The 27987-nt window shown below is 47.0% G+C and overlaps 1 protein-coding gene across 2 annotated transcripts in view; it reads right to left on the reverse strand.

Annotated features, from left to right (window-relative positions):
* The window catches only part of TEX55 (testis expressed 55), an 86866-nt gene that overhangs the window by 45387 nt on the left and 13492 nt on the right, over positions 1-27987 (reverse strand). For both annotated transcript variants that reach the window (XM_040339109.1, XM_040339110.1), the window contains exon 4: positions 13781-13840. In XM_040339109.1, coding sequence (XP_040195043.1) covers positions 13781-13840 — 60 coding nt within the window. The remainder of the gene's footprint in view (positions 1-13780; positions 13841-27987) is intronic.

The raw sequence follows: 27987 nt of genomic DNA on the forward strand, positions 1-27987 counted from the left end.
GCAACTACCAAAGACAGCGTTATACGGATGTAATAAAAAGAAATGTTTGTGCTTTGGGTAAACTTGTAGCCTTTTCTGTTATGTCAATTGTGCAGTAAAACACAAAGAAACCGAGGACGGGTGTGTGACCAGAGACTGTTAGAGTGATAAGACTATAACAGGACTACAAGGTGATGTAAACCATCCTTATTAACCAATAAGACCCTGAGAATGCAGCCTATCCATTCACTAGAGACTGTGACATCACTGAGAATGCAGCCTATCCATTCACTAGAGAGCGGTGACATCACTGAGAATGCAGCCTATCCATTCATTAGACTGGTGACATCACTGAGAATGCAGCCTATCCATTCACTAGAGAGCGGTGACATCACAGAGAATGCAGCCTATCCATTCACTAGAGAGCGGTGACATCACTGAGAATGCAGCCTATCCATTCACTAGTGACCGGTGACATCTCTGAGAATGCAGCCTATCCATTCACTAGAGAGCGGTGACATCACTGAGAATTCAGCCTATCCATTCACTAGAGAGCGGTGACATCACTGAGAATGCAGCCTATCCATTCACTAGAGAGTGGTGACATCACTGAGAATGCAGCCTATCCATTCACTAGAGACCGGTGACATCACTGAGAATACAGCCTATCCATTCACTAGAGAGCGGTGACATCACTGAGAATGCAGCTTATCCATTCACTAGAGACCGGTGACATCACTGAGAATGCAGCCTATCCATTCACTAGAGACCGGTGACATCACTGAGAATGCAGCCTATCCATTCACTAGAGACCGGTGACATCACTGAGAATGCAGCCTATCCATTCACTAGAGAGTGGTGACATCACTGAGAATGCAGCCTATCTATTCACTAGAGACTGGTGACATCACTGAGAATGCAGCCTATCCATTCACTAGAGAGCGGTGACATCACTGAGAATGCAGCCTATCCATTCACTAGAGACCGGTGACATCACCAAGAATGTAGCCTATCCATTCACTAGAGACTGTGACATCACTGAGAATGCAGCCTATCCATTCACTAGAGACTGTGACATCACTGAGAATGCAGCCTATCCATTCACTACTTACATTGTAGCAAAGTGTCATTTCTGTCACATGAAAAGATTGAATAAACATATAACTCACTCTTGTGAGATAATATATATATATATAGTATACACATGCATGCGTGTTTGAGTTTTGGGGTGCACACCCCAATGCAATAGACGGGGCACAACTATGGGACACATAAAATCCCAAGAAAAGATGTGACCCTCCCCCAGAGTATTTAAAAAAAAAAAAAGTTTGTCTGGAATTCGACATTAAAGCTAAATTCTGATTGGCCACCATGGACAGAGCAGACGGTTCTCCCTTTAGGTGGGGGGTGGGGGGGGGTGTATTTTCCTCTATAGTTTGTCTCAGTCAATTGTTACAAACTGCATTCCATATCAGAGCGACACGACAATAGCGAGCCGAGAGCGGCTCGGGGAAAATGCGGCTCCACAGCGCATTTTTAAATAGCTTGTTTCTATTTTAGGAAAATGCAGCAAAATCGGCTGCAGCTATTTTAGACGCGGCTGCCGCTGTACGCCGTCGTTTGCCAAACATCCCTTCACCCGAAATCAACAAACTCCTCGATCTCTGCCGCATGGCACTGAGGTTCCAGATGACACATAAAAAAAACCTCCATTACTCCACGCCTGACAGTGCAGCAGGCGGCGTTTTATGCAATCAATGCGTGCGGTAGAGGACGGAGCGATTCCAGGAGCAGAGATACAGAGCTTTCTCCGCGGCACTGCGAGATGTGATGTCATTTTCATTTCCTGCCACGCAAATCGACTGGCGAGTGTCCGATAACACTGAGGATGCCAACATTGCTGATAGGAGAACTTAAAGTGGAGGTTCACCCAAAAACGCAATTTTTAACCTTAGATTGAGGCTCGTTTTGTGAAGGGGAATCAGGTGTTTTTTTTTTAATCGAAGCCGTACTTACCGTTTTAGAGAGCGATCTTCTCCGCCGCTTCCGGGTATGGTCTTCGGGACTGGGCGTTCCTATTTGATGAACAGGCTTCCGACGGTCGCGTACAGCGCGTCACGATTTTCCGAAAGTAGCCGAACGTCGGTGTGCAGGCGCCGTATAGAGCCGCACCGACGTTCGGCTTCTTTCGGCTACTCGTGACGCGATGTATGCGACCGTCGGAAGCCTGTCAATCAAATAGGAACGCCCAGTCCCGAAGACCATACCCGGAAGCGGCGGAGAAGATCGCTCTCTACAACGGTAAGTACTGCTTAGATTTAAAAAAAAACACCCGATTCCCCTTGACAAAATGAGCCTCAATCTAATGTTAAAAATTGTTTTTCGGGTTAACTCCCGCTTTAAAGCAGAACTCCCCCAAAAATGAATATTACAATTAAATGATCAAATAAAAAGCTGCTATTGCTGCAGTTCTCACCTGCTATCTGGAGCGGTCTCCTGCAGCTGTCCTCCAGCTACTAGATGTCTACTGGGATGCCAGTGTCATTCAACCCACTTCCTCTGAGCCCAAGTTGTCCTGGACCCACCGCTTGGGGCACATCATCACTCAGGCTGGGATCAGAGAACTACTTCACTGAAGGAAGTTCACACATTATTACCAAGACCTTCCACCACCAGAGAAAAAAAGAACCCACGACGTCATGAGATCAGCAAATAGACCCTTGGAATAAAGATATACACTATGGGGCAGATTCTCGTACAGCCGTGCAAAATTGTGCGGGCGTAACGTATCTGATTTACGTTACGCCGCCGCAACTTACACGGGAAAGTGCTGTATTCTCAAAGCACTTGCTCCGTAAGTTGCGGCGTAGCGTAAATCATCCGTCGGAATTCAAATTTGGCGGGGTAGGGGGCGTGTATCATTTAAATTAAGCGCGTCCCCGCACCGAATGAACTGCGCATGCGCCGTCCGTAAAATATCCCAGTGTGCATTGCTCCAAATGACGTCGCAAGGACGTCATTGGTTTCGATGTGAACGTAAATGACATCCAGCCCCATTCACGGACGACTTACGCAAACGACGTAACTGTCGGATTTAATGGATATCTATGCGTAACTGATTCTAAGAATCAGTCGCATTGATACGACGGCTGGAGATACGCCGTCGAATCTCGGTTGAGAATCTGGGCCTATATTACCGAGTATTGGGACCAGTGGTGACTGGTGCTCAAATTTTTTTTGGGGGGGGGGGGGGGGCGCAAAAAAAAAAAAAAACACATCAGTTGCAGCCTCACTGTGCCCATCATCTGCCGCCACTGTGCCCATCAAACACAGCCACTGTGCCCATCAATTGCCACCACTGTGCCCATCAAACGCAGCCAATGTGCCCAAATGCAGCCACTGTGCCCATTAAACGCTGCCAGTGTGCCATCAAACGCAGCCAGTGTGCCCATCAAGCGCAGCCAGTGTGCCCATCAAGCGCAGCTACTGTAACCAAACGCAGCCACTGTTCCCATCAAATGCAGCCACTGTGCCCATCAAACGCAGCCACTGTGCCATCAAACGCAGCCACTGTGCCATCAAACGCAGCCACTGTGCCATCAAACGCAGCAACTGTGCCCATCAAACGCAGTCACTCTGCCCATCAAACGCAGCCACTGTGCCTTCAAACACAGCCACTGTGCCCATTAAACGCAGCCACTGTGCCAAATGCAGCCACTGTGCCCATCAAGCGCAGCTACTGTAACCATCAATTGCCGCCAGTGTGCCCCATCAATTGCCGCCCGTGTGCCCCATCAATTGCCGCCAGTGTGCCCCATCAATTGCCGTCAGTGTGCCCCATCAATTGCCGCCAGTTTTCCCCCATCAATTGCCGCCAGTGTGCCCCATAAATTTCTGCCAGTTTGCTCCAATTGCCGCCAGTTTGCCCCATCAATTGCTGCCAGTGTGCCCCATAAATTTCTGCCACTTTGCCCCAATTGCCGCCAGTTTGCCCCATCAATTGCTGCCAGTGTGCCCCATCAATTGCTGCCAGTGTACCCCATCAATTGCCGCCACTTTGCCCTGATTGCCGCCAGTTTGCCCCATCAATTGCCGCCAGTTTGCCCCATCATTTGCCGCCAGTGTGCCTCATCAATTGCCGCCAGTGTGCCTCATCAATTGCCGCCAGTGTGCCTCATCGATTGCCGCCAGTGTGCCTCATCAATTGCCGTCAGTGTGCCCCATCAATTGCTGCCAGTGTGCCCCATCAATTGCTGCCACTTTGCCCCAATTTCCACCACTTTGCCCCATCAATTGCCGCCACTTTCCTCGGATTGCCGCCAGTTTGCCCCATCAATTGCCGCATCATTTGCCGCCAGTGTGCCCCATCAATTGCCACCACTTTGCCCCGATTGCCGCCAGTTTGCCCCATCAATTGCCGCATCATTTGCCGCCAGTTTGCCCCATCATTTGCCGCCAGTGTGCCCCATCATTTGCCGCCAGTGTGCCCCATCAATTGCCGCCACTTTCCTCGGATTGCCGCCAGTTTGCCCCATCAATTGCCGCATCATTTGCCCCCAGTGTGCCCCATCAATTGCCACCACTTTGCCCCGATTGCCGCCAGTTTGCCCCATCAATTGCCGCATCATTTGCCGCCAGTTTGCCCCATCATTTGCAGCCAGTGTGCCACATCATTTGCCGCAAGTGTGCCCCATCAATTGCCGCCACTTTCCTCGGATTGCCGCCAGTTTGCCCCATCAATTGCTGCATCATTTGCCGCCAGTGTGCCCCATCAATTGCCACCACTTTGCCCCGATTGCCGCCAGTTTGCCCCATCAATTGCCCCATCATTTGCCGCCAGTGTGCCCCATCAATTGCCGCCAGTGTGCCCCATCAATTGCTGCCAGTGTGCCCCATCAATTGCTGCCAGTGTGCCCCAATTGCCACCACTTTGCCCCATCAATTGCTGCCAGTGTGCCCCATCAATTGCCGCCACTTTGCCCCGATTGCCGCCACTTTGTCGTATCAATTGCTGCATCATTTGCCGCCAGTGTGCCCCATCAATTGCCGCCAGTGTGCCCCATCAATTGCTGCCAGTGTGCCCCATCAATTGCTGCCAATTTGCCCCAATTGCCACCACTTTGCCCCATCAATTGCTGCCAGTGTGCCCCATCAATTGACGCCAGTGTCCCCCATCAAATGCTGCCAGTGTGCCCCATCATTTACTCAGTGTAACATCATCTTTCACATTATACAGGGAGAACGTAGATTTTCGGTCCAAGGACCACGGCTCTGAAATGCTCTACCCACGACCATCCGCTTGGAAGAAAACCATCAGGTTTTTAGGAAAAAACTGAAGACCCATCTCTTCTGAAAGACCTGTACAACTCTGGAAGCCAGCGCCTTGGGGCGATTAAGTTCGCATTTGTTTGCGCCATATAAGATTCTCACTCACTCACTCACTCATACAAAAAAATTGGGCTAACTTTACTGTTTTGTTATTTTTTAATTCATGAAACTGATTTTTTTTCCCCAAAAAAAAGGTGTTTGAAAAATTATTGCGCAAATACCGTGCGAGATAAAAAGTTGCAATGACCGCCATTTTATTCCCTAGGGTGTCTGCTCAGAAAAACATACATATAATGTTTGGTGGTTATGAGTAATTTTCAAGCAAAAAAAATTATGATTTTTTCATGTAGGAGAGGCGTGCCAGAATTGCCCGGTATTGAAGAGGTCAAACAAACGTTGTTGTAGACTTCTATGGAGGCTTTGGAGACACTTGAGTTTTGGTGGATTGCCTTCTCTAGGCAGAGTCCCGGTTGTGCCAGAAGCTCTCACTTTTTTTAGTACAGGATTTACCAGTACTCTACAGGTATGTTCAAAGTTTGGGCAGTTTTGTTGTAAGGCCTCGTACACACGATAGTTTAACCAGAGGACAACGGTCTGAAGGACCGTTGTCCTAGGTTAACCGATGAAGCTGACTGATGGTCCGTCGCGCCTACACACCATCGGTTAAAAAAACGATCGTGTCAGAACGCGGTGACGTAAAACACAACGACGTGCTGAAAAAAACGAAGTTCAATGCTTCCAAGCATGCGTCGACTTGATTCTGAGCATGCATGGATTTTTAACCGATGCTTTTGCATACCAACGATCGTTTTTGACCTATCGGTTAGGAATCCATAGGTTACATTTTAAAGCAAGTTCTAATTTTTTTAACCTATGGGGCCCACACACGATCGGTTTGGACTGATGAAACGGTCCTTCAGACCGTTGTCCTCTGGTTAACCTATCGTGTGTACGCGGCCTTAGTCAACCCTGTCTGGAGCTTCTCCTGAACTTTATCCTTGTTTTTCTTGGTCTTCATGAAGCTGTTCAGATATGTTCTCTGTCACACTGAGGAGCCTTCCAGAAATAGGTGCATTTATTTTGAGAAAATTGTAATATTTAATTGCACACAGGTGAGCAGCTCCATTTACCACATTACGTGACTTCTGTATATAATTGGTTGCACTATAACTTGTTTAGAGGAATACTTATGAACGCAGTTTAAAGGGGTTGTAAAGGTACAATTTTTTTTTCTAAATATCTTCCTTTACCTTAGTGCAGTCCTCCTTCACTTACCTCATCCTTCCATTTTGCTTTTAAATGTCCTTATTTCTTCTGAGAAATCCTCACTTCCTGTTCTCCTGTCTGTAACTCCACACAGTAATGCAAGGCTTTCTCCCTGGTGTGGAGTGTCGTGCTCGCCCCCTCCCTTGTACTACAGGAGAGTCAGGACGCCCACTAACACACAGCTCCTTTCTCTGTCTGCAACGTAGAGAGCGTCCTGACCCACCTGCAGCATAAGACCCACCCCTAGCAACAATATATCCCCCATCAGCAACAGTAGACCCCCCTTCAAAATCAGATCCCCTACAGCAACAATATATTCCCTAGTAGCCAACATCGATAGAGCCTCCAGCAGCCAGCAACAAAGACCCCTCCCTCAAAAGTACATGCTTCCCAGAAACGACTGACCTCCCCCCAGCAACATAAGACCCATCCTAGCAACCATAGATCCCCCCCAAGAGCAAAAGAAGAACTCCCCAGAAACAATAGGCCCTCTTCATTCGCAAAAATAGATCCCTTCCAGCAACAATAGGTTCCCCAGCAGCCATCATCAATAGGCCCCGCAGCACACCCCGGCACCCCCTTGCCATTACATAGAGGGGGGCAAAAAGGTATTTAGTCCCCACCAATTGTGAAAGTTCTTCCACTTAAAAAGATGAGAGAGGCCTGTAATTGTCATCATAGGTATACCTCAACTATGAGAGACAGAGGCCCAGATTCTGATACAGTGGGCGTATCTCTGCGGCGGCGTAACGTATGTCATTTACGTTACGCCGCCGCAAGTTTTTCAGGCAAGTGCCTCATTCACAAAGCACTTGCATGTAAAGTTGCGGCGGTGTAGCGGAAATCACGCGGCGGAATTAAAATTCGGCGGGTAGGGGGCGTGTATCATTTAAATGAAGTGCGTCCCCGCGCCGAACGAACTGTGCATGCGCCGTCCGTAAAATATCCCAGTGTGCATTGCTCCAAATGACGTTGCAAGGACGTCATTGGTTTCGACGTGAACGTAAATGACGTCCAGCCCCATTCACGGACGACTTACGCAAACGACGTAACTTTTTAAAATTTCGACGCGGGAACGACGGCCATACTTAAAATTGACTGTGCCTCATATAGCAGGGGCAACTTTACGCCAGGAAAAGCCTAACGTAAACATCGTAACTTTACTGCGTCGGCCGCACGTACGTTCGGGAATTCGCATATCTAGCTAATTTGCATACTCGACGGGGAATCCGACGGAAGCGCCACCTAGCGGTCAAAAATAATTGCAGTTTAGATCCGACGGCGTAAGAGACTTACTCCTGTCGGATCTAATGGATATCTATGTGTAACTGATTCTAAGAATCAGTCGCATAGATACGACGGCTCAGATTAGGACTTACGACGGCGTACATGGCGCTGCGCCGTCGTAAGTCCTTTCAGAATCTGGGCCAAAGTGTGGAAACAAATCCAATCACATTTTCTGATTTGGAAAGAATTTATTTGCAAATTATGGTGGAAAATAAGTATTTGGTGAATATCAAAAGCTCATCTCAATACTTTGTTATATATCCTTTGTCTGCAATGTTTTCTGTAAGTCTTCACAAGGTTGCCACACACTGTTGCTGGTATGTTGGCCCATTCCTCCATGCAGATCTCCTCTGGAGCAATGATGTTTTGGGGCTGTCGCTGGGCAACACAGACTTTCAACTCCCTCCAAAGGTCTTCTATGGGGTTGAGATCTGGAGACTGGCTAGGCCACTCCAGGACCTTGAAATGCTTCTTACAAAGCCACTCCTTAGTTGCCCGGGCGGTGTGTTTGGGATCATTGTCATGCTGAAAGACCCAGACACGTTTCATCTTCAATGCCCTTGCTGATGGGAGGAGGTTTGCACTCAAAATCTCACGATACATGGCCCCATTCTTTCATGTACACGGATCAGTCGTCCTGTTCCATTTGCAGAGAAACATCCCCAAAGCATGATGTTGTCACCCCCATGCTTCACAGTAGGTATGGTGTTCTTTGGTTGCAACTCAGCATTCTCTCTCCTCCAAACACGACTAGTTGTGTTTCTACCAAACAGTTCTACTTTGGTTTCATCTGACCATATGACATTCTCCTAATCCTCTTCTGGATCATCCAAATGCTCTCTAGCAAACCTCAGATGGACCCGGACATGTACTGGCTTAAGCAGGGGGACACGTCTGGAAGTGCAGGATCGGAGTCCCTGGCGTTGTAGTGTGTTACTGATGGTAGCCTTTGTTATGTTGGTCCCAGCTCTCTGCAGGTCATTCACTAGGTCCCCCCGTGTGGTTCTGGGATTTTTGCTCACCGTTCTTGTGATCAATTTGACCCGACGGGGTGAGATCTTGCGTGGAACCCCAGATGGGGGAAGATTATCAGAGGTCTTGTATGTCTTCCATTTTCAAATTATTGCTCCCACAGTTGATTTCTTCACACCAAGCTGCTTGCCTATTGCAGATTCAGTTTTCCCAGCCTGGTACAGGACTACAATTTTGTTTCTGGTCCTTGGACAGCTCTTTGGTCTTCACCATAGTGGAGTTTGTAGTGCGACTGTTGGAGGTTGTGGACGGGTGTCTTTTATACTGATAACAAGTTCAAACAGGTGCCATGAATACCGGTAATGAGTGGAGGAGGAGGAGCCTCTTATAGAAGAAGATACAGGTCTGTGAGTGGAGGAGGAGGAGCCTCTTATAGAAGAAGATACAGGTCTGTGAGTGGAGGAGGAGGAGCCTCTTATAGAAGAAGATACAGGTCTGTGAGTGGAGGAGGAGGAGCCTCTTATAGAAGAAGATACAGGTCTGTGAGAGACGGAAATCTTGCTTGTTTGTAGAGGAGACCAGGGCTGGACTGGGACAAAAATTTGGCCCTGGACTTCATCCAGACTGGCCCACTTTGACAGGTCTCTCCCATGGCGGCCGGACAACTCCCGCCGCCCACCCAAGCCCCCTCATCCCCTTCACTAGCCACTAGCTGTTCTACTTTATTAGAGTAGAACGGCTGTTGCTGGTACTCTTATAGGCAGTACCAGTGGGGAAGCTAGAAATTATTTCACTCGGGGCAAAGAATCAGTTCGGTGCCCCCCCCCCCCATGAGACAAGATTAGTCAGAAGTGAGAAACTCCCAGGCCATAGCTGTTGAGTCAGCTGTCTGTCCCCTCCCCCCTACTCCTCTGGTACTCCCCCTGCTTCTCTGTTCCCCCCCAGGTGAGCTCTGCGGGGAGGGAGAGGAGGTGAGCGCTGCAGGGGTGGGAGAGACAGAGGAGCGGAGGGGGACGGTCCGCTGTCACTGAAGCCGGCCCACTGAGCCACCGGCCCACCGGGAAACTCCCGGTAGTCCCAATGGCCAGTCCATCCCTGGAGGAGACCAAATACTTATTTTCCACCATAATTTGCAAATAAATTCTTTCCAAATCAGAAAATGTGATTGTCTGGATTTGTTTCCACATTTTGTCTCTCATAGTTGGGGAATACCTATGATGACAATTACAGGCCTCTCTCATCTTTTTAAGTGGGAGAACTTGCACAATTGGTGGGGACTAAATAATTTTTTGCCCCACTGTATATATATATAAAATATATATATTTTTTTTTGGTGATGGTAAAGCTTGCAGTGGGGCAGACGAGGTTAATGCCTGTGTGTGTGGTCAGGCGATTCATAACTGAAGAGGGTTAGAATCCTAAATCTATTTGACTTCTGCCATATAGATATATGAGGCATTCTGGCTTTTTTCTATTATCCGCAGGGCAGGTCTCCAAGTGCTGGGGTTGCAGATTTGGGTTAACTGCGTAAGTGCTGTACGGCCAGCTCTGGCTCAGCACAAAAGCCAGACAAACAATTCTGTCTGAAAGTAGATCTACACCACAAAACAAATCAAAACATTACAGAATGGACGCCACAAATCTAGAGAAATGTTGTGCTCTGTTAGTCAGTGGTGTATGTAATCTGGAAAGGGTTAGGAGGGCAAATTCTGGATCAGAGCCCTTGCTGAGCACTTCTGTACCTATTACTGTGCGCTCCCTCACTTATCCATTCAGGATTGCCCTTGCCAAAATAACTGCATTAGCACAGGTCAGTTAAAGCGGAGGACCCCCCAAATTTTTTTTTTTTAAAGCCAGCAGCTACAAATACTGCCGCCACCATTGCTCGGTCAGGGAATCATTCCGCCGCTGGTAAAAGCAATCCGGTGGCTCTTGATTGGGTCATGAAAAAATAAGCAGCCTATATTTTAATAGATTTTTCCCTGGTCCAATTCCAGGATACATGTTCTATTCTGCCGCTAAGCCAAATTCATGATGATGTGAGCATACATGCATGTATAAGAAATCAAACTGCTTCAGTCTCCATTGTCAACTCCAACAGGAAACCCTTTATTAAGGTTACAGCTTTTATAGCCAAAGTGACATAAGCAAACGTCATCACATATGTGTGCATTTGATTGGTTCATCCACATATGGTGTTCTCTTGTGACGTCTATTCTTGGCCACAGCTCAGCGCCATCTTCCCTTTGCTCGATGGGAGGGGTAGGAGTTGGTAAGGAGTAGTAGTTAAAAGACATCTGTTTTTCATCTTCACTCTGGGATGACTAACTCTGTCACAACTTTCATTCAAGGAAAATAATACTAATGTTTCTCACGTGAATACTGAAATACACACTATGGCCCAGATTCAAAAAGCAATTGCGCCTGCGTAACCATAGTTACGCAGCGCAATTGCTTACTTGCCCCGGCGTAGCGACTTCTCCTGATTCAGAGAGCTTGTTACGCCGACTGCAGCCTAAGATATGCGTGGCATAAGGCTCTTATGCCCTCATATCTTAGGCTGCATTCGTACGCAGGCCGCTAGGTGGCGTTCCCGTTGTGGTCAGCGTATAGTATGCAAATTGCATACTAACGCCGATTCACAACGTTACGCGAGCCCTGCGTACGCAGTTTACGTCGTTTGCGTACGGCGGGTTTCGCGTAAGGCTGCACATGCTAAAAGCAGGGGCAGCCAATGCTAAGGATACCCGTCGTTCCCGCGTCGCGAGGTTTAAATTTTACGTCGTTTGCGTAAGTGAATCGTGAATGGCGCTGGACGCCATTCACGTTCACTTTGAAGCAAATGACGTCCTTGCGACGTCATTTGCCGCAATGCACGTCGGGAAAGTTTCCCGATGGAGCATGCGCTCTACGCTCGGCACGGGAACGCGCCTAATTTAAATGATTCCCGCCCCCTACGGGATCATTTAAATTGCGCGCGCTTACGCCGGGCATTTTGCTGGAGCGCCCACGCAATTTACGGAGCTACTGCTCCATGAATCGAGGGTAGCGCAGAAAATTTGCAGGGGCACAGGGCAAAAACGGTGCCCTGCGCCTACATAAAAACTGCGCAAATGTTACTGAATCTACCCCTATATACAGTTGTGTTCAAAATTATTCAACCCCCAATGCTGTAAAGGGTTTTAGGGAATTTAGTGTACATTTGTAATTGTATTCAGAATGAAATCCTACAAGGACTAAGAACCATATGCAAATAAAATGACATCAATTGGTTTTGTAATACAGTAGTAAATGTTTATTTTGTGAATTCTTCATTTACACAATTATTCAACCCCTTAAAGACTACCACTCTGAAGAACAGAGGTTCATTGAAGTGTTTTCAATCAGGTATTGAAAACACCTGTGGATGTCAGGGAGCAGCAATAAAGCCTAATAAGCACCAATTAGGCAGCTTTAAAATTACTGTGATACTCAGCTCCTTCTAGACATTTACTGGTGTGGTTACAAACATGGTGAAGTCAAGAGAATGGTCGGGGAAGACAAGAGAAGAGGTGATTACTCTTCACAGGAAGGGCAATGGCTATAAGAAGATTGCAAAGATGTTAAACATACCAAGAGACACCATAGGAAGCATCATTCGCAAATTCAAGGCAAAGGGCACTGTTGAAACGCTACCTGGTCGTGGCAGAAAGAAGATGCTGACTTCGACTGCTGTGCGCTACCTGAAGCGTAGAGTGGAGAAAAGTCCCTTTGTGACTGCTGAGGAACTGAGAAAAGATTTGTCAGATGTGGGTACTGAAGTTTCTGCTCAGACAATACGGCGCACACTGCGTATTGAAGGCCTCGATGCCAGAACTCCCAGGCGCATCCCCTTGCTGTCTCCAAAGAATAAGAAGAGTCGACTGCAGTATGCAAAAATCATGTGGACAAACCACAGAAGTTTTGGGATTGTGTTCTGTGGACTGATAAAACAAAATTAGAAGTGTTTGGGCCCATGGATCAACGCTATGTTTGGAGGAGGAAGAACAAGGCCTATGATGAAAAGAACACCTTGCCTACTGTGAAGCATGGCGGGGGGTCAATCATGCTTTGGGGCTGTTTTGCTTCTGCAGGTACAGGGAAGCTTCAGCGTATGCAAGGTACCATGAATTCTCTTCAGTACCAGGAGATATTGGATAACAATGTGATGCAGTCCATCACAAACCTGAGGCTTGGGAGACGTTGGACCTTTCAACAGGACAATGATCCCAAGCATACCTCCAAGTGCACTAGAGCATGGTTGCAGATTAAAGGCTGGAATATTTTGGAGTGGCCATCGCAGTCACCAGACTTAAATCCGATTGAGAACCTCTGGTGGGACTTAAAGAAAGCAGTTGCAGTGCCCAAGCCTAAGAATGTGACTGAACTGGAGGCTTTTGCCCATGACGAATGGGCGAAGATACCCATAGATCGCTGCAAGACACTTGTGTCAAGCTATGCTTCAAGTTTAAAAGCTGTTATAACTGTAAAAGGATGTTGTACTAAGTACTAAGATTGAATGTCAACTGGGGGTTGAATAAAACTGATAATGATGTGAGCACAGAAAAGACATTTGTGGTTATTTCATTATAAATGTTATGTTATATTTGTCTGACCTACATGTGCCTCTTTGATTTAATTGTAAGCAGGATGACAGGATGATCAAAATCAAAACAATCAATTTCAGTGGGGGTTGAATAATTTTGAATACAACTGTGTGTGTATATATATATATATATATATATATATATATATATATATATATACACACACATGCATGTATACATATTTATACACATACACATCACAACAAGAAAGGAAATAAATAAAAAATTAAAAGAAAGGAAAGCAATATTTGAGTGGTTAAAAGAGAAAGATAACATAGACATTTTATTTCACTCCATCACAGTATATTATAATATCCACTTACTTTTACTCCACCTCCATGGAAGTGATCAGGAAGGGGACCCTCTGGGATATCCTCACCTACCTGTTTGGAGGACAAAAAAACATTACTGGAAGGAAACGTTTAGCCTATTTATTATTTTACTCAGTTTTATATTATATACTTATTGTTTTCCGCTAAGGCAGCTGAAAATTCAAATTTAGGCTGACATATGGAGAGGGGGGGGGGGGGGGCGACACATTAATGTATGTTGTGTTAAAGTGGATGTCAATTCATGACATTTTTAGCTGCAGTATTTTGTTACCTCTCTTCAATGAGCTATGTCCCGTAGCTCTCTCCTGATCTATTCATCTGTTATCAGCCTGATAACGTCAGACACATCAGATAAAATCAGCCTGAAATTTCTGTCAAGGGAGGTTGCTAAAATAGATTAGCAGGGAGCTGCCCCTAATACAAAACACCTCTGAGAGTGTCTGCCTATGATGAAAGGGGGTGTGTGCCTTTCCTCCAATGTTAGCTAACTTGCAGTGGCGTAACTAGAACCTTCAGGGCCACCGAGCCCGGTGGCGGAACAGGACCCGGTCGCAAGTGGGTGGCAGGCTGGCAGCATATAAAGGAACGGATTTCTCCATTTTCCCCCCCTGCTTATCTTCCTCTCATTTCCCGCAGGCATTCCGCAGCTGCAGGAGGAAAATGGAGGGATCGGTTCCTCTATGTCGGTGTATCTCAATCTTTTTCCAGTCAGTTTTGAGATGGGAAAGAGGGACACCTATTAGCAAAAGCATGTAGGCATAGGACACACCCCTTGCCACGCCCCCTTTACAATGGAATTATACAAAAAAATCGATTAGTTAAACCTAAAAGTGCTTTTCTTTTTTACCATTACTATTCCTTTATATTGGCTTTTAACGTTTACAAATGCAGCAATTTAGAAATTGGATGAAAAGGTTTAGCACTGGAAACATTTTTTGAAAGATAAAAAGTGCATTTGATATACAACTATATAGATCAGACCAAAATGAGGGACAACGGAGGAGGAAAGAGGGACAGAGGGACATTGCTCCAAATCAGGGACAGTAAGTGAACCTGTGCCCAGATCATGCACACTAAAGTATTTACATATACTGAAAAAGCAGTTAAAACTTTAAAACAAGCCCAGCTCATCTCTGTATCTATGAGTATTGTGGAAAAATGTATAAAACATTTTTTTTAGCACCAACACTGTGTTGTTTTTTTTTAAGAGAGCCCTGTAATGTGAACATACAGCCGGTGTTTCCAAGCTGTTATAAAATGACTAAAACTGCAGTTTGTTGTGACCTTTGAGAAGGATTTACATCACATTAAAAGCAACTAGAGATGTAAGTGAGGGTGTGTTGCTGTTGGAATCTCAATGTGGTTTGTGTATTTCTTCCATATCTGTGCAGTAATCCAGTGAGAGACTTCCTGTAATAAAGACTGATCACTGCTGTGCTCTCTCCTTGTGCAGGGCCACTGGTCTTGTCTCCGCCCCCTCCTGTAGTTTACTGCAGTGGGTGGAGCCTGTTGGGCCCCTCCCACAACTCTGCACTCTCTCCTTGTGCAGGGTGACTGGTAGACATGTGCAATTAGTTTTGATCTGAATGTAAATTCAGGTAAACCTCTGGCCTTGTCGAATGCTCCCACCGACTGCCTGCTCTGGCATCTGACATATCTTAAATAGTGAATGGGTGGAGTCACCCAAAGACATCAGTGGGTGACCCTGCCCCCTGGTGACATCACTGACTGTGGCATGTTAGGCCAATGACATCACAAGGAGGGCATGTGGCCTGGTATGGTTCAAGAGGGGAGGGGCCGGCTGCATGCTCGGATAAGGGCTTGGTGTGGATTTTGGGGGGGGGTGGGGGCACGCAAATTATTTTTTACATTTTGGTGTGGAGTTCCCCTTAAAATCTATGCTAGACCCAAAGGGCCTGGTATGGATTTTGGGGGAGACCTCATGCCGTTTTTTGCTTTTGGCGTTGTATGGATTGGGGTTGGGAGCCAACGCTGTTTTTTCAGAATTTTCTGCTGTCAGTGGGGAAGCCCGCTGACAGCTGATAAGTTATTGGTTGTTAAGAACACGGCCCACTCCTTAAAACGTAAGTAAACCCCCCCCCCCCTATAAAACTGTTTTTTTAAACTGGTAAATGGATGGGTTTACTTCCGCTTTAACAACCAACTATTCTTCACACAGAATTCAAATCAGCCAATCATTTTTCGACTGATACGGATTTGAATCATTCCAAAAACTTTGAATTAGATAAAAAATTTAACGAAACTAATTTTGAAATTAATCAACAAAACTAAATTGGGTAACATAACGAATCTATCAGAAACTAAACAAATGTTTAAATTCTTGTCTTGTCTCCGCCCCCCCTCCTGTAGTTTTCTGCAGGCAGCCTGTAGTGGGTGGAGCTTGCTGGGTCCCTCCCACAGCTCTGCACAGGCTATGTACAGCACAGTGATAAGGTCACTGTCACTTTTATACTGCAATATCTAGGTTTGCAAAGTTATTTGGTGAACCCAAAATAGATTTATACCCTTTGGGCCAGATCCACAGTGAGAGTACGCCGGCGTACTTTCAAATTTCCCGCGTCGTATCTTTAGTTTGAATCCTCAAACCAAGATACGACGGCATCTGGGTTTGATCCGACAGGCGTACACCTTCGGATCGTAGATGCGATACTTCGGCGTCCGCGTCGTTTTCCGCGTCGGGTATGCAAATTAGCTATTTCCGACGATCCACGAACGTACGCGCGGCCGTCGCATTCTCTTACGTCGTCTCTAGTCGGCTTTTCCGGCGTATAGTTAAAGCTGCTTTTTTGCGGCATATAGTTAGATTTGCCATGTTAAGTATGGCCATCGTTCCCGTGTCGATATTTGAATTTTTTTTTTTTTTGCGTAAGTCGTCCGTGAATCGGGATTGACGTAAGTCACGTCTAAGTTTAAAAAATGACGTCCTTGCGACGTCATTTCGCGCAATGCACGGCGGGAAATTTAGAAACGGAGCATGCGCAGTTCATTCGGCGCAGGGACGCGCTTCATTTAAATGAATCACGCCCCCCTAATCGCCGATTTGAATTCCGCCGCCAGAGATACACTACGCCGCCGTAACTTACGGCGCAAATTCGTTGTGGATTTGAAACAAAGCCAGGTAAGTTACGGCGGCGTAGCGTATCTTAGATAAGCTGCGTCGGTGCTGATCTATGTGGATCTGGCCCTTTGTGGCTACTGATAAATAGACATGTGCAATTTGTTTAGTTTCAAATTATTTTTTTAACGAATTTTGAGAAATTCATTATTTCCGAATTCTCGTATTTCCAAAATTTTAAATTTCCAAATTTTCGGATTTCCGAAATTTCAAATTTTCATATTTCCGAAATTTTTCAATTTCCGTATTTTTGTATTTCCAAATTTTCGTATATTTCCGAATTTAGAATTTTAGATTTTTGCAATTTCGCATTTTCGAATTTAGAATTTTCCAATTTCCAAAATTCAGAAATGAAAAAATTCTAAAATAAAAAAATTCTAAATTCCAGATTCAAAAATTCTAAATTGCAAGATTCGATAATCGAAATTTTTTAGAATTTCCGAAAAAAAATAATTTCATTTAGGTTTCATTCATTTTTTTGCTTTTACGGAAATTCGGGATATTCAAAATTATTTTTTTTTTTCGTTTTATTCGTTTTTTGCTTATTTGAAAATTCTGAAATTCCGAATTTCCGAATTCCAAATTTCCTGAATTTCCAAATTTGAGAAAAAAGCAAAAGAACGAATAAAACGAAAAAAAATTATATTTTTTTTCTAATTTCCGAAAAAAGCAAACAAATGAAAACGAAAAAAAAAAATTTTTGGCAGTGCATATGTCTACAATAAATATATTTAAAATCTCTGGCCCAGATTCACAAAGTATTTACGACGGCGCAGCGCCATGTACGCCGTGGTAAGTCCTAATCTGGGCCGTCGTATCTATGTGACTGATTCTTAGAATCAGTTACGCATAGATATCCATTAGATCCGACAGGCGTAAGTCTCTTACACCGTCGGATCTAAACTGCAATTTTTTTTTGCCCGCTAGGTGGCGCTTCCTTCGATTTCCCCGTCGAGTATGCAAATTAGCTAGATCCGCAAATTCCCGAACGTACGCGCGGCCGACGCAGTAAAGTTACGACGTTTACGCTAGGCTTTTCCCGGCGTAAAGTTGCCCCTGCTATATGAGGTGCAGCCAATGTTAAGTATGGCCGTCATTCCCGCGTCAAAATTTTAAAAAGTTACGTCGTTTGCGTAAGTCGTCCGTGAATGGGGCTGGACGTCATTTACGTTCATGTCGAAACCAATGACGTCCTTGTGATGTCATTTGGAGCAATGCACATTGGGATATTTTAGAGACGGCGCATGCGCAGTTCATTCGGCGCGGGGACGCGCTTCATTTAAATGATACACGCCCCCTACCCGCCGAATTTGAATTCCGCCGGGTGATTTACGCTACGCCGCCGCAACTTTACAGGCAAGTGCTTTGTGAATAAAGCACTTGCCTGAAGAAATTGCGGCGGCATAATGTAAATCGGATACGTTACGCCGCCGCACAGATACGCCAGCTGTACCTGAATCTGGCCCTCTGTGCCTGGAGTTCAGAATATATAAAAAAATGTATTGTCCATAGTCCATACCTTCCAACATTTGAGATGGGAATGAGGGACACCTACCAGCAAATGTATGTAGGCATGGCACACGCCCCCTGCCACACCCCCTTAAAGGAGAATTAACCCCCAAAAAAGGTTAATTAAATCCACAAGGTCTTTTTTTTACCACAGGTACCCTTTAGGCTGACTTTCCTAAGCACAGCAAACCAGAAAGCAGAGTGACGTCTTTGCTCCTGTAAAGAAGTGCTCGGCGGATGTGGTTTGGAATGTTTTGTCCATGACTATTAAATGAAGTGTCAACTCTTACCGTGTGATCTGCACTAGAAAAATGACGGTGTGAGAGTAGAAGAGTACAGCGCGGCACCATGGGGACACGGCAGGGAGCAGTACAGACAGTGACAGGAGCGAGAAAACAGAACCTCACAAATGTCATTGGAGTTGGGATGAAGAAGTGTAAGAAGAGAACATGTCACTACTGTCATGAGTTGTACAATAAAGCTGCTTATAATTTGCCTTCTTCTTTCCTCATCAACACACTAAGGACATTTTCATTGCATATCATAATTTAGACCCCCATGATGTCATCACTAGGTCTGTATGCTTCTCTATGCAATGCAGGGCAAGAGCAAGATCAGGAGCAGAAAAAATGGCAAGCAGCACAACAAAGGAAAGCATAACACTGACATGAAAAGTACTAGCAGAGGAGAGCCTAAATACCCTCCCAGCAACCAGCACCAGGTGGAGACTGATTACAAGAAACTGCTGGCTGCTGGGAGACACCTGCTGGCGGACACCAGAACTACAACCTCCTACTCTGGGAAGCACAGTGCCATCAGCAGGTGATTCAGGTCTCTATGCAATGCAGGGCAAGAGCAAGATCAGGAGCAGAATAAATGGCAAGCAGCACAGCAAAGGAAAGCATAACACTGACATGAAAAGTACTAGCAGAGGAGAGCCTAAATACCCTCCCAGCAACCAGCACCAGGTGGAGACTGATTACAAGAAACTGCTGGCTGCTGGAAGATACCTGCTGGCGGACACCAGAACTGCAACCTCCTACTCTGGGAAGCACAGTGCCATCAGCAGGTGATTCAGGTCTCTATGCAATGCAGGGCAAGAGCAAGATCAGGAGCAGAATAAATGGCAAGCAGCACAACAAAGGAAAGCATAACACTGACATGAAAAGTACTAGCAGAGGAGAGTCTAAATACCCTTCCAGCAACCAGCACCAGGTGGAGACTGATTACAAGAAACTGATGGCTGCTGGGAGACACCTGCTGGCAGACACCAGAACTACAACCTCCCACTCTGGGAAGCACAGTGCCATCATCAGGTGATTCAGGTCCCTATGCAATGCAGGGCAAGAGCAAGATCAGGAGCAGAATAAATGGCAAGCAGCACAACAAAGGAAAGCATAACACTGACATGAAAAGTACTAGCAGAGGAGAGCCTAAATACCCTCCCAGTAACCAGCACCAGGTGGAGACTGATTACAAGAAACTGATGGCTGCTCGGAGACACCTGCTGGCGGACACCAGAACTACAACCTCCCACTCTGGGAAGCACAGTGCCATCATCAGGTGATTCAGGTCTCTATGCAATGCAGGCAGACGGTGGATGGTGGGAGGAGCAGGCAGGGTGCTGTACATAGCTTCCTGAAAACATCACAGCACCCTGACTCTGTACTCCTCTCAAGAGCCCTCAGACCTGATGCAAGTAGTGGGCTGGCTCTTGGATGGAGTTATGCAAGTGTCTTGATGGGCGGGTGTCAATCTGGAGGAGTAGGTGTAGATAGGTAGGCTGTGTTTGCATGCAGGCCACCCTATGTATGGCCACATGGTGATATTTATTCAAACGTATTTTCCAAATACGGTCCTGTGGCCATATTAGGTCAATAATGTCATTGGCATCCCCAACCAATCACAGCTGTACATAAGGAGTGAGGATGGCAGTGGCATTATTGACCTACTATGGCCATATGGTGATAATAGCACAGGAGCATGCCAACGCGTTTCGTGTAGGGCAGCTCATTCATTTCAATGGGCTGCACTATGCTTGAAAAGCATGAAAAAGATGCCCCTGACTCTGACGAAAATGCTGCAGCACCATGTGGTTTGACATGCTCATTCTCGCACGCAGATGTGGCGGTGCCATTAACACCACCACGCACCTGCTAAATGGCATTGAATATTCCTGTTTGTCGGGAAAACTTGCAATTTTGCATGTATTCCCAACACACATAGATACACGATATTACCAAAAGAATGGAGGAACTTGACTGGCCTGCACAGAGTCCTGACCTCAACCCAACAGAACACCTTTGAGATGAATTAGAGCGGAGACTGCGAGCCAGGCCTTCTCATCCAACATCAGTGCTTGACCTCACAAATGCTCTTCTGGAAGAATGGTCACACATTCCCATAGACACTCCTAAACCTTGTGGACGGCCTTCCCAGAAGAGTTGAAGCTGTTATAGCTGCAAAGGGCGGAGCCAACTCAATATTGAACCCTACGGGTACAAAGCAAGGTCCATAAAGACATAGATGAGCGAGTTTGGGCTGACGGAACTTGACTGGCCTCCACAGATTCCAAAGGTGTTCTATTGGTCAGAACAAGTGTTAATTGCTCATTTACATCTAGGGGGACAATAAGGAAGATTTACTTACCCAATCCTCCACTCCTCCCCACTGCTAAACTGGTCCCCTCATCATCTGCTCCTCTACGATCCACCGGTCTAGGGTTCTGGCATCATTAAGACTAGTGCAGGGTCCCTTGTCCTGCACTGGATGTGATGATATTGAGGGACAGTCCACCACTGGAGTGTGGGGGAGCGCTATCTGCCTAGGGAGCGGAGGATCAGGTAAGTAAAAGTGTTTCTCCTCTCCACTAGACCAAATGAGCAATTATCACTTGCTGTGCCCTACTGCAAGAATTGTTTAATATCTTCTTGGAGTTGGGCTCTAAGAATAGAAGAAGTGGGCTTCAGATATCACAGAGCGGTCCAGGCTCGGCAATATTGCGACAGTTAAGTCGAGATCCGCCCACATGCCTGGCCTGGCACCTGGCTCAGCCTCTCAGTGAGGCCACTCAAGTTCCTCCACCCCAAAACTCGCTCATCCAGGGGAGGGCTGGCAGCCTTAGGCCCGGGGGGCAAGTCCAGTCAGGTGGCCCATAGAGCGTGGAAAAGTGATGGATCGAGGAATACAGTCTAAGATTTTTCATGATCAATAGAGTCCGCACAGAGGCCCCCCTTACATCAGAGTCCGCACAGAGGCCCCCCTTACATCAAAGTCCGCACAGAGGCCCCCCTTACATCAGAGTCCGCACAGAGGCCCCCCTTACATCAGAGTCCGCACAGAGGCCCCCCTTACATCAGAGTCCGCACAGAGGCCCCCCTTACATCAGAGTCCGCACAGAGGCCCCCCTTACATCAGAGTCCACACAGAGCCCCCCTTACATCAGAGGCCCCCCTTACATCAGAGTCCGCACAGAGGCCCACCTTACATCAGAGTCCGCACAGAGGCCCCCCTTACATCAGATTCCGAACAGAGGCCCAACTTACATCAGAGTCCACACAGAGCCCCCCTTACATCAGAGTCCGAACAGAGGCCCCCCTTACATCAGAGTCCGCACAGAGGCCCCCCTTACATCAAAGTCCACACAGAGCCCCCCTTACATCAGAGGCCCCCCTTACATCAGAGTCCGCACAGAGGCCCACCTTACATCAGAGTCCGCACAGAGGCCCCCCTTACATCAGAGTCCGAACAGAGGCCCCCCTTACATCAGAGTCCGCACAGAGGCCCCCCTTACATCAAAGTCCGCACAGTGCCTCCCCTTACATCAGGGTCCGCACAGAGCCTCCCCTTACATCAGAGTCCGCACAGAGGCCCCCCTTACATCAAAGTCTGCACAGAGCCTCCCCTTACATCAGAGTCCGCACAGAGCCTCCCCTTACATCGCAGTCCGCACAGACACCATATACATTAGAGTCCACACAGACACCATATACATCAGATCTGATGTAAGGGGTGTTCTGGGAAACTTGATTTAAGGGTGCATGATGTGGACTATTGTGTAAAGAGGGTTTCTGACACAGGCACGGCTGCACAGTGGAAGGTGAGCAGTGGCCATGACCTGCGTTAACAGAGCTCCAGCAGGCATATTCCTGCTCTGCAAAGACAGCATTTGGTAGTGGCGGCCGGTGGCTGTGCATTGTGTCATCAGCCCGGGGGGAGATTTCCACCCTGCCCCCCCCCTGCCAGCCCACCCCTGCGCTCATCCATGTCTTTATGGACCTTGCTTTGTGCACTGGTGTGCAGTCATGTTGGAACAGGAAGGGGCCATCCCCAAACTGTCCCCACAAAGTTGGGAGCGTGAAAATGTCTTGGAATGCTGACACCTTAAAGTGGATGTAAACCCGTTTTTTTTTTTTGATGTCACAATGTACAGTATAAGATTTCCTATCATCTGTGCCCAGTCTTGCCACATAGAGTTATTCCAGCTCTGAGCAATCCTCTTTTATTGTTCAGTGAAAAAAACGGACTTACAGAGAAAAACCTTAGTCTGTTCCGCCCCCTTGCTGTGAGTGACAGGTTATTTACATCTCTCATGCACTAGCCTGGAGACAGGCATTATTTTTGCATTCCCACCCCCACTCCTTTTCTGAAGTCATGTGGTTACTTTTCTGGATTTTGACTGGATGTTAGGGATCATAGCAGAATTTAGTGTAAGGAATACATAGGAAAAAATGCATGTTGACAAGGGGAGTGTAGAGGGCGGCGGGGAGTCTACTGACATCACGACTCCACCCACCGAGCTCCAGACAACAGACCCACCCACAGAATCTGCAGTTTTTCAGTTCTTATAACAGACAGAGGGGAAACATGTGACAGGTAAGGATACATGCAGGAGGCGTGTCTATCCTTATACATCAGCACTATGGCAGTAGTTTAGAAAGGATGAGAGTGGAGTTACATCCACTTTAAGAGTTCCCTTCAATGGAACTTAAGCCCTGTACACACGGGCAAGAATCTCGTCAGGAAAAAAACATTGTTTTCCCTGACGAGATTCTTGGCAAGAATCTCTTGCTGCTCCGAGTGTACAGACTCTCCTTTCAAAAGAACCGCTGTTCTCTTGAAAGGCAAGAACGCAGTGACGTCATCGCGTACGACGAGCATGCGCTCGTCACATTCGATGCCTTCGCCGCCATTTTGCGGCACCCTACCTATGCCTAGGAAGCTGACGTGCATGCGTCAAAGTCATTTAGAGCATGCGCGGGTTTCCACAGCAACAGGTAAGTATACACACTCTCGGGTTTCTCGGCAGGAAAACTGCAGAGAATCTCACGATGAGAAAAATAAAGAGCATGTTCTCTATTTTTCTCGTCTAGATTCTGGGCAGTTTTCTTGTCGAAAAACCTGAAAGCCTCGTACACACACTCGGTTTACTCGGCAAGAAAGCTCTGGCAGCAGTTTTCTTGCTGGTTCTTGCCGAGTAAACCGAGCGTGTGTACGAGGCTTAAAGCGGAGTTCCACCCAAAAATATAACTTCCGCTTAATCCACTCCTCGCCCTCTTACAAGCCACATTTGGCATGTAAATTTTTTTGGGGGGAGTGGGGGCTTCAGGAGGAGTGGGACTTCCTGTCCCACTTCCTCCTTCCGCCGAGGGGCTGGTAAGGGGAATAGCTTAATCGCCTTACTGCAGCCCCTCCCTGTAGGCGATCGCCTGTCCAATCGTACGGCGCAGCGCCGCTCGCGCATGCGCACTGACGCTCGTGCATGCGCAGTGGGTGCCCGGCCGTGAAGCCGAAAGCTGTCACGGCCAGGTGCCCACACTTGGAATGAAGATACCGGCCGGAGAGGGGGGGAGAGGAGCGGAGCCCCGGCCGGCGCGTCGCTGGAACCGTGGAGCAGGTAAGTGTCTGTTTATTAAAAGCCAGCAGCTACACTTTTTGTAGCTGCTGACTTTAATAAACATAAAAAAAGGCTGGAACTCCCCTTTAAGGGGCCAAACCCAACCTCTGAAAAACAACCCCACACCATAACCCACCCTCCACCAAATGGTTTGGACCAGTACACAAAGCAAGGTCCATAAAGACATGGATGAGCGAGTTTGGGGTAGAGGCACTTGACTGGCCTGCACAGAGTCCTGATCCTAACTCAATAAATGTTTGGGATGAATTAGAGCGGAGACTGTGAGCCAGGCCTTCTCATCAAACATCAGTAACTGACCTCACAAATGTGCTTCTGGAAGAATGATCAAACATTTCCATAGACACCCTCCTAAGCCTCGTACACACGATAGGTTAACCAGAGGACAACGATCTGAAGGACCATTTTCATAGGTTAACCGATGAAGCTGACTGATGGTCCGTCACGCCTACACACCATAGGTTAAATAACCGATCGTGTCAGAACGCGGTGACGTAAAACACGACGTGCTGAAAAAACGAAGTTCAATGCTTCCAAGCATGCGTCGACCTGATTCTGAGCATGCGTGGGTTTTTAACCGATGGTTGTGCCTACTAACGATCGGTTTTGACCTATCGATTAGGAATCCATCGGTTAAATATAAAGCAAGTTCCTATTTTTTTTACTGAAGGTTAAATAACCTATGGGGCCCACACACGATCGGTTTTGACCAATGAAAACGGTCCTTCGGACCGTTGTCCTCTGGCTATCCTATCGTGTGTACGAGGCCTTAAACCTTCCCAGAAGAGTTGAAGCTGTTATAGCTGCAAAGAGCGGGCCAACTCAATATTGAACCCTGCAGACTAAGGGCCAGATTCTCAAAAGGCTTACGACGGCGCAACGCCGCAGTGAATTTACGACATTTCCATAGCATTTGCGACGCGTAAAGTTGCCCCTGCTATATGAGGGGCAACCAATGTTAAGTATGGCCATCGTTCCCGCGTCGAAATGTAAAAATGTACGTCGTTTGCGTAAGTCGTCCGTGAATGGCGCTGGACGCCATTTACGTTAACGTCGAAACCAATGACGTCCTTGCGACGTCATTTAGCGCAATGCACGTCGGGAAATTTTAGGGACGGCGCATGCGCAGTACGAACGGCGCGGGAACGCGCCTAATTTAAATGATCCACGCCCCCTACCTGGATCATTTGAATTAGGCGGGCTTGCGCCGGAGGATTTACGCTACGCCGCCGCAACTTTACAGGCAAGTGCTTTATGAATCAAGCACTTGCCCGTAAAACTTGCGGCCGCGTAGCGTAAACGAGATACGTTACGCCCGCATAGTTTTACGCCAGTATACGAGAATCTGGCCCTAAGACGCCATTATAGTTCATGTGCGTGTAAAGGCAGGCGTCCCAATACTTTTGGTAATATAGTATATGAACCTTGCGTAAGAAGGGGCGTATTCTGAAATGTGAAGGCGGCACACCATAGTACGCACGGAAAAAATCGACTACCCAGGACGTCGGCTCCCAATCGCACATGGCAGTGAATGTTCTCACGTACCTTTATTACGAAAATCAGCCCCATATCTGCTTAAAAAAAACAGGTTGTTCCTTTCCGAACTCCGCATCCCTCTAAATCAAGAAGCCAAACACACCAATCAGTGGCTACCGCTCTGCGTGAAATTGGATGAGGTCCTTTGTATGTGTATTATGTAAATATATTCTCATGTCATTCCGTCTAATGTCGCCTGACTGCCTCCCCTGCCGCCTATACTGTACACCGATAGCGAAATCAAATTAATTTCAACAGCAAATGACTCCGGCAACATGAAATGTTTTACACCTCCTATTTATCAAAGGAGCGCGATACGTGAATTACGTCTCGTTTCCACCCGCGTTTTATCTAATGAAACGCTTCTCTGACAATGAAATGCCTAATACGTGTTATGTGCTGTGCTGGAGAGACCGCCGACTCCGGGGGAAAACTGGATTCTCAGATAAGCAACGTCTACCAGACTGCGACTCCCGGAAATCATTCTTTTATATAAATTGGAGCAAAAATCTACAAAAATAATAAGCGAAAAGGGGGATTATTATTAATGGTTAGTGCAAACTGGTTGTAAGATCTCTGTACAATCTCCTCAAAGTGGAACTCCACCCAAAAGGGGAAGTTCCGCTTTTTCGACTCTGCACCCCCCCCTGACCCCCAAACAGTGCTGGGACAATATCATCTAGTGCCCAGGGCAAAGATGCCAAATTGCACCCCCCCTCACTATGTGCAAGCTTATGAGAAGGGGGGGAGAGCGCACAGCCTGCACCTCCTCCCAGTCCTCCTTGATGCTGACAGCAGTAGTGATTCTGCTGTCACTACTCCTGTCAGCCTTATAGTAGAAGGAACTTGTGGCCCCCCTCATTCCTACAATACACACTGCGAGCAGGGAAGCCTTCCCTTCTGCCCACCCCTTGTCCCGGGCCTGCCCCCAAACCACTTTTGGACTTATTCCTTTTTTTTTATGGGGAGCGGGTACCTGGTTTTGACAGGTAGCCACTCCCACTTCCACTCGGATTGCCCTAGGACAGTGATAGGGAAGCTTGGTACCCCAGATGTTGTGTCAGCTGTCTCTCGGCCCTCGGGTGCTGTGCAATATAAATGTATTTCTATTATTTTTTATTATTAATATTAATATTATTCAATTATAATTTGTTTGTACTATAAAAGATCTTCAGCCCCCCACCCCCCTCCTAAAAAATTAAAAACATGTATTATTATTTTTGTTGTTATTAATAACAATAAATATTTATTTATTTTTTGGGAGGGGGAACTGAATTTCTTTAACCACTTCCATACCGGGCACTTTCGCACCTTCCCGCCCAGGCCAATTTTCAGCTTTCAGCACTGTCGCACTTTGAATGGCAATTGCGCGGTCATGCTGCACTGTACCCAAACAAAATTGGCGTCCTTTTTTTCCCCACAAATAGAGCTTTCTTTTGTGGTATTTGATCACCTCTGCGTTTTTTTATTTTTTTTGCACAACAACTAAAAAAAGTCTGAAATTTTTTTAAAAAAATTACGTTTTTATTTTTTTCTGTTAATTTTTTTGTAAATAAGTAAGTTTTCTCTTTCAATTATGGGCACTGATATGGCGGCACTGATGGGCAACGATGAGATGGCACTGATGGACATCGATGAGGTAGTACTGACGGGCACAGATGAGGTGGCACTGATTGGCGGCGCTGGTATGCGGCACTGATGGGCACACATAGGCGGCACTGATGGGCACACATAGGCGGCACTGATGGGCACACATAGGCGGCACTGATGGGCACACATAGGCGGCACTGATGGGCGGCACTGATGGGCACTCATGGGCGGCACTGGGCACTCATAGGCTGCACAGATGGGCACTCATGGGCGGCACTTATGGGTGGCACTGATGGATACTTATGGGTGGCACAGATGGGCACTGATAGGTGGGCACTGGGCATGGATGGGCACTGTGGGGTGGCACTGATGGACACTGTGGGGTGGCACTGATGGACACTGTGGGGCGGCACTGATGGACACTGTTGGGCGGCACTGATTTACCCATGTTGCCAATCAGTGCCCATTCGTGGGCACTGATTGGCATCTTTTTTTTATGCTTTTTTTTTTGCC

The sequence above is a fragment of the Rana temporaria genome, chromosome 2 (genome assembly GCF_905171775.1).
Source record: "Rana temporaria chromosome 2, aRanTem1.1, whole genome shotgun sequence".
NCBI classification, from domain to species: Eukaryota; Metazoa; Chordata; class Amphibia; order Anura; family Ranidae; genus Rana; species Rana temporaria.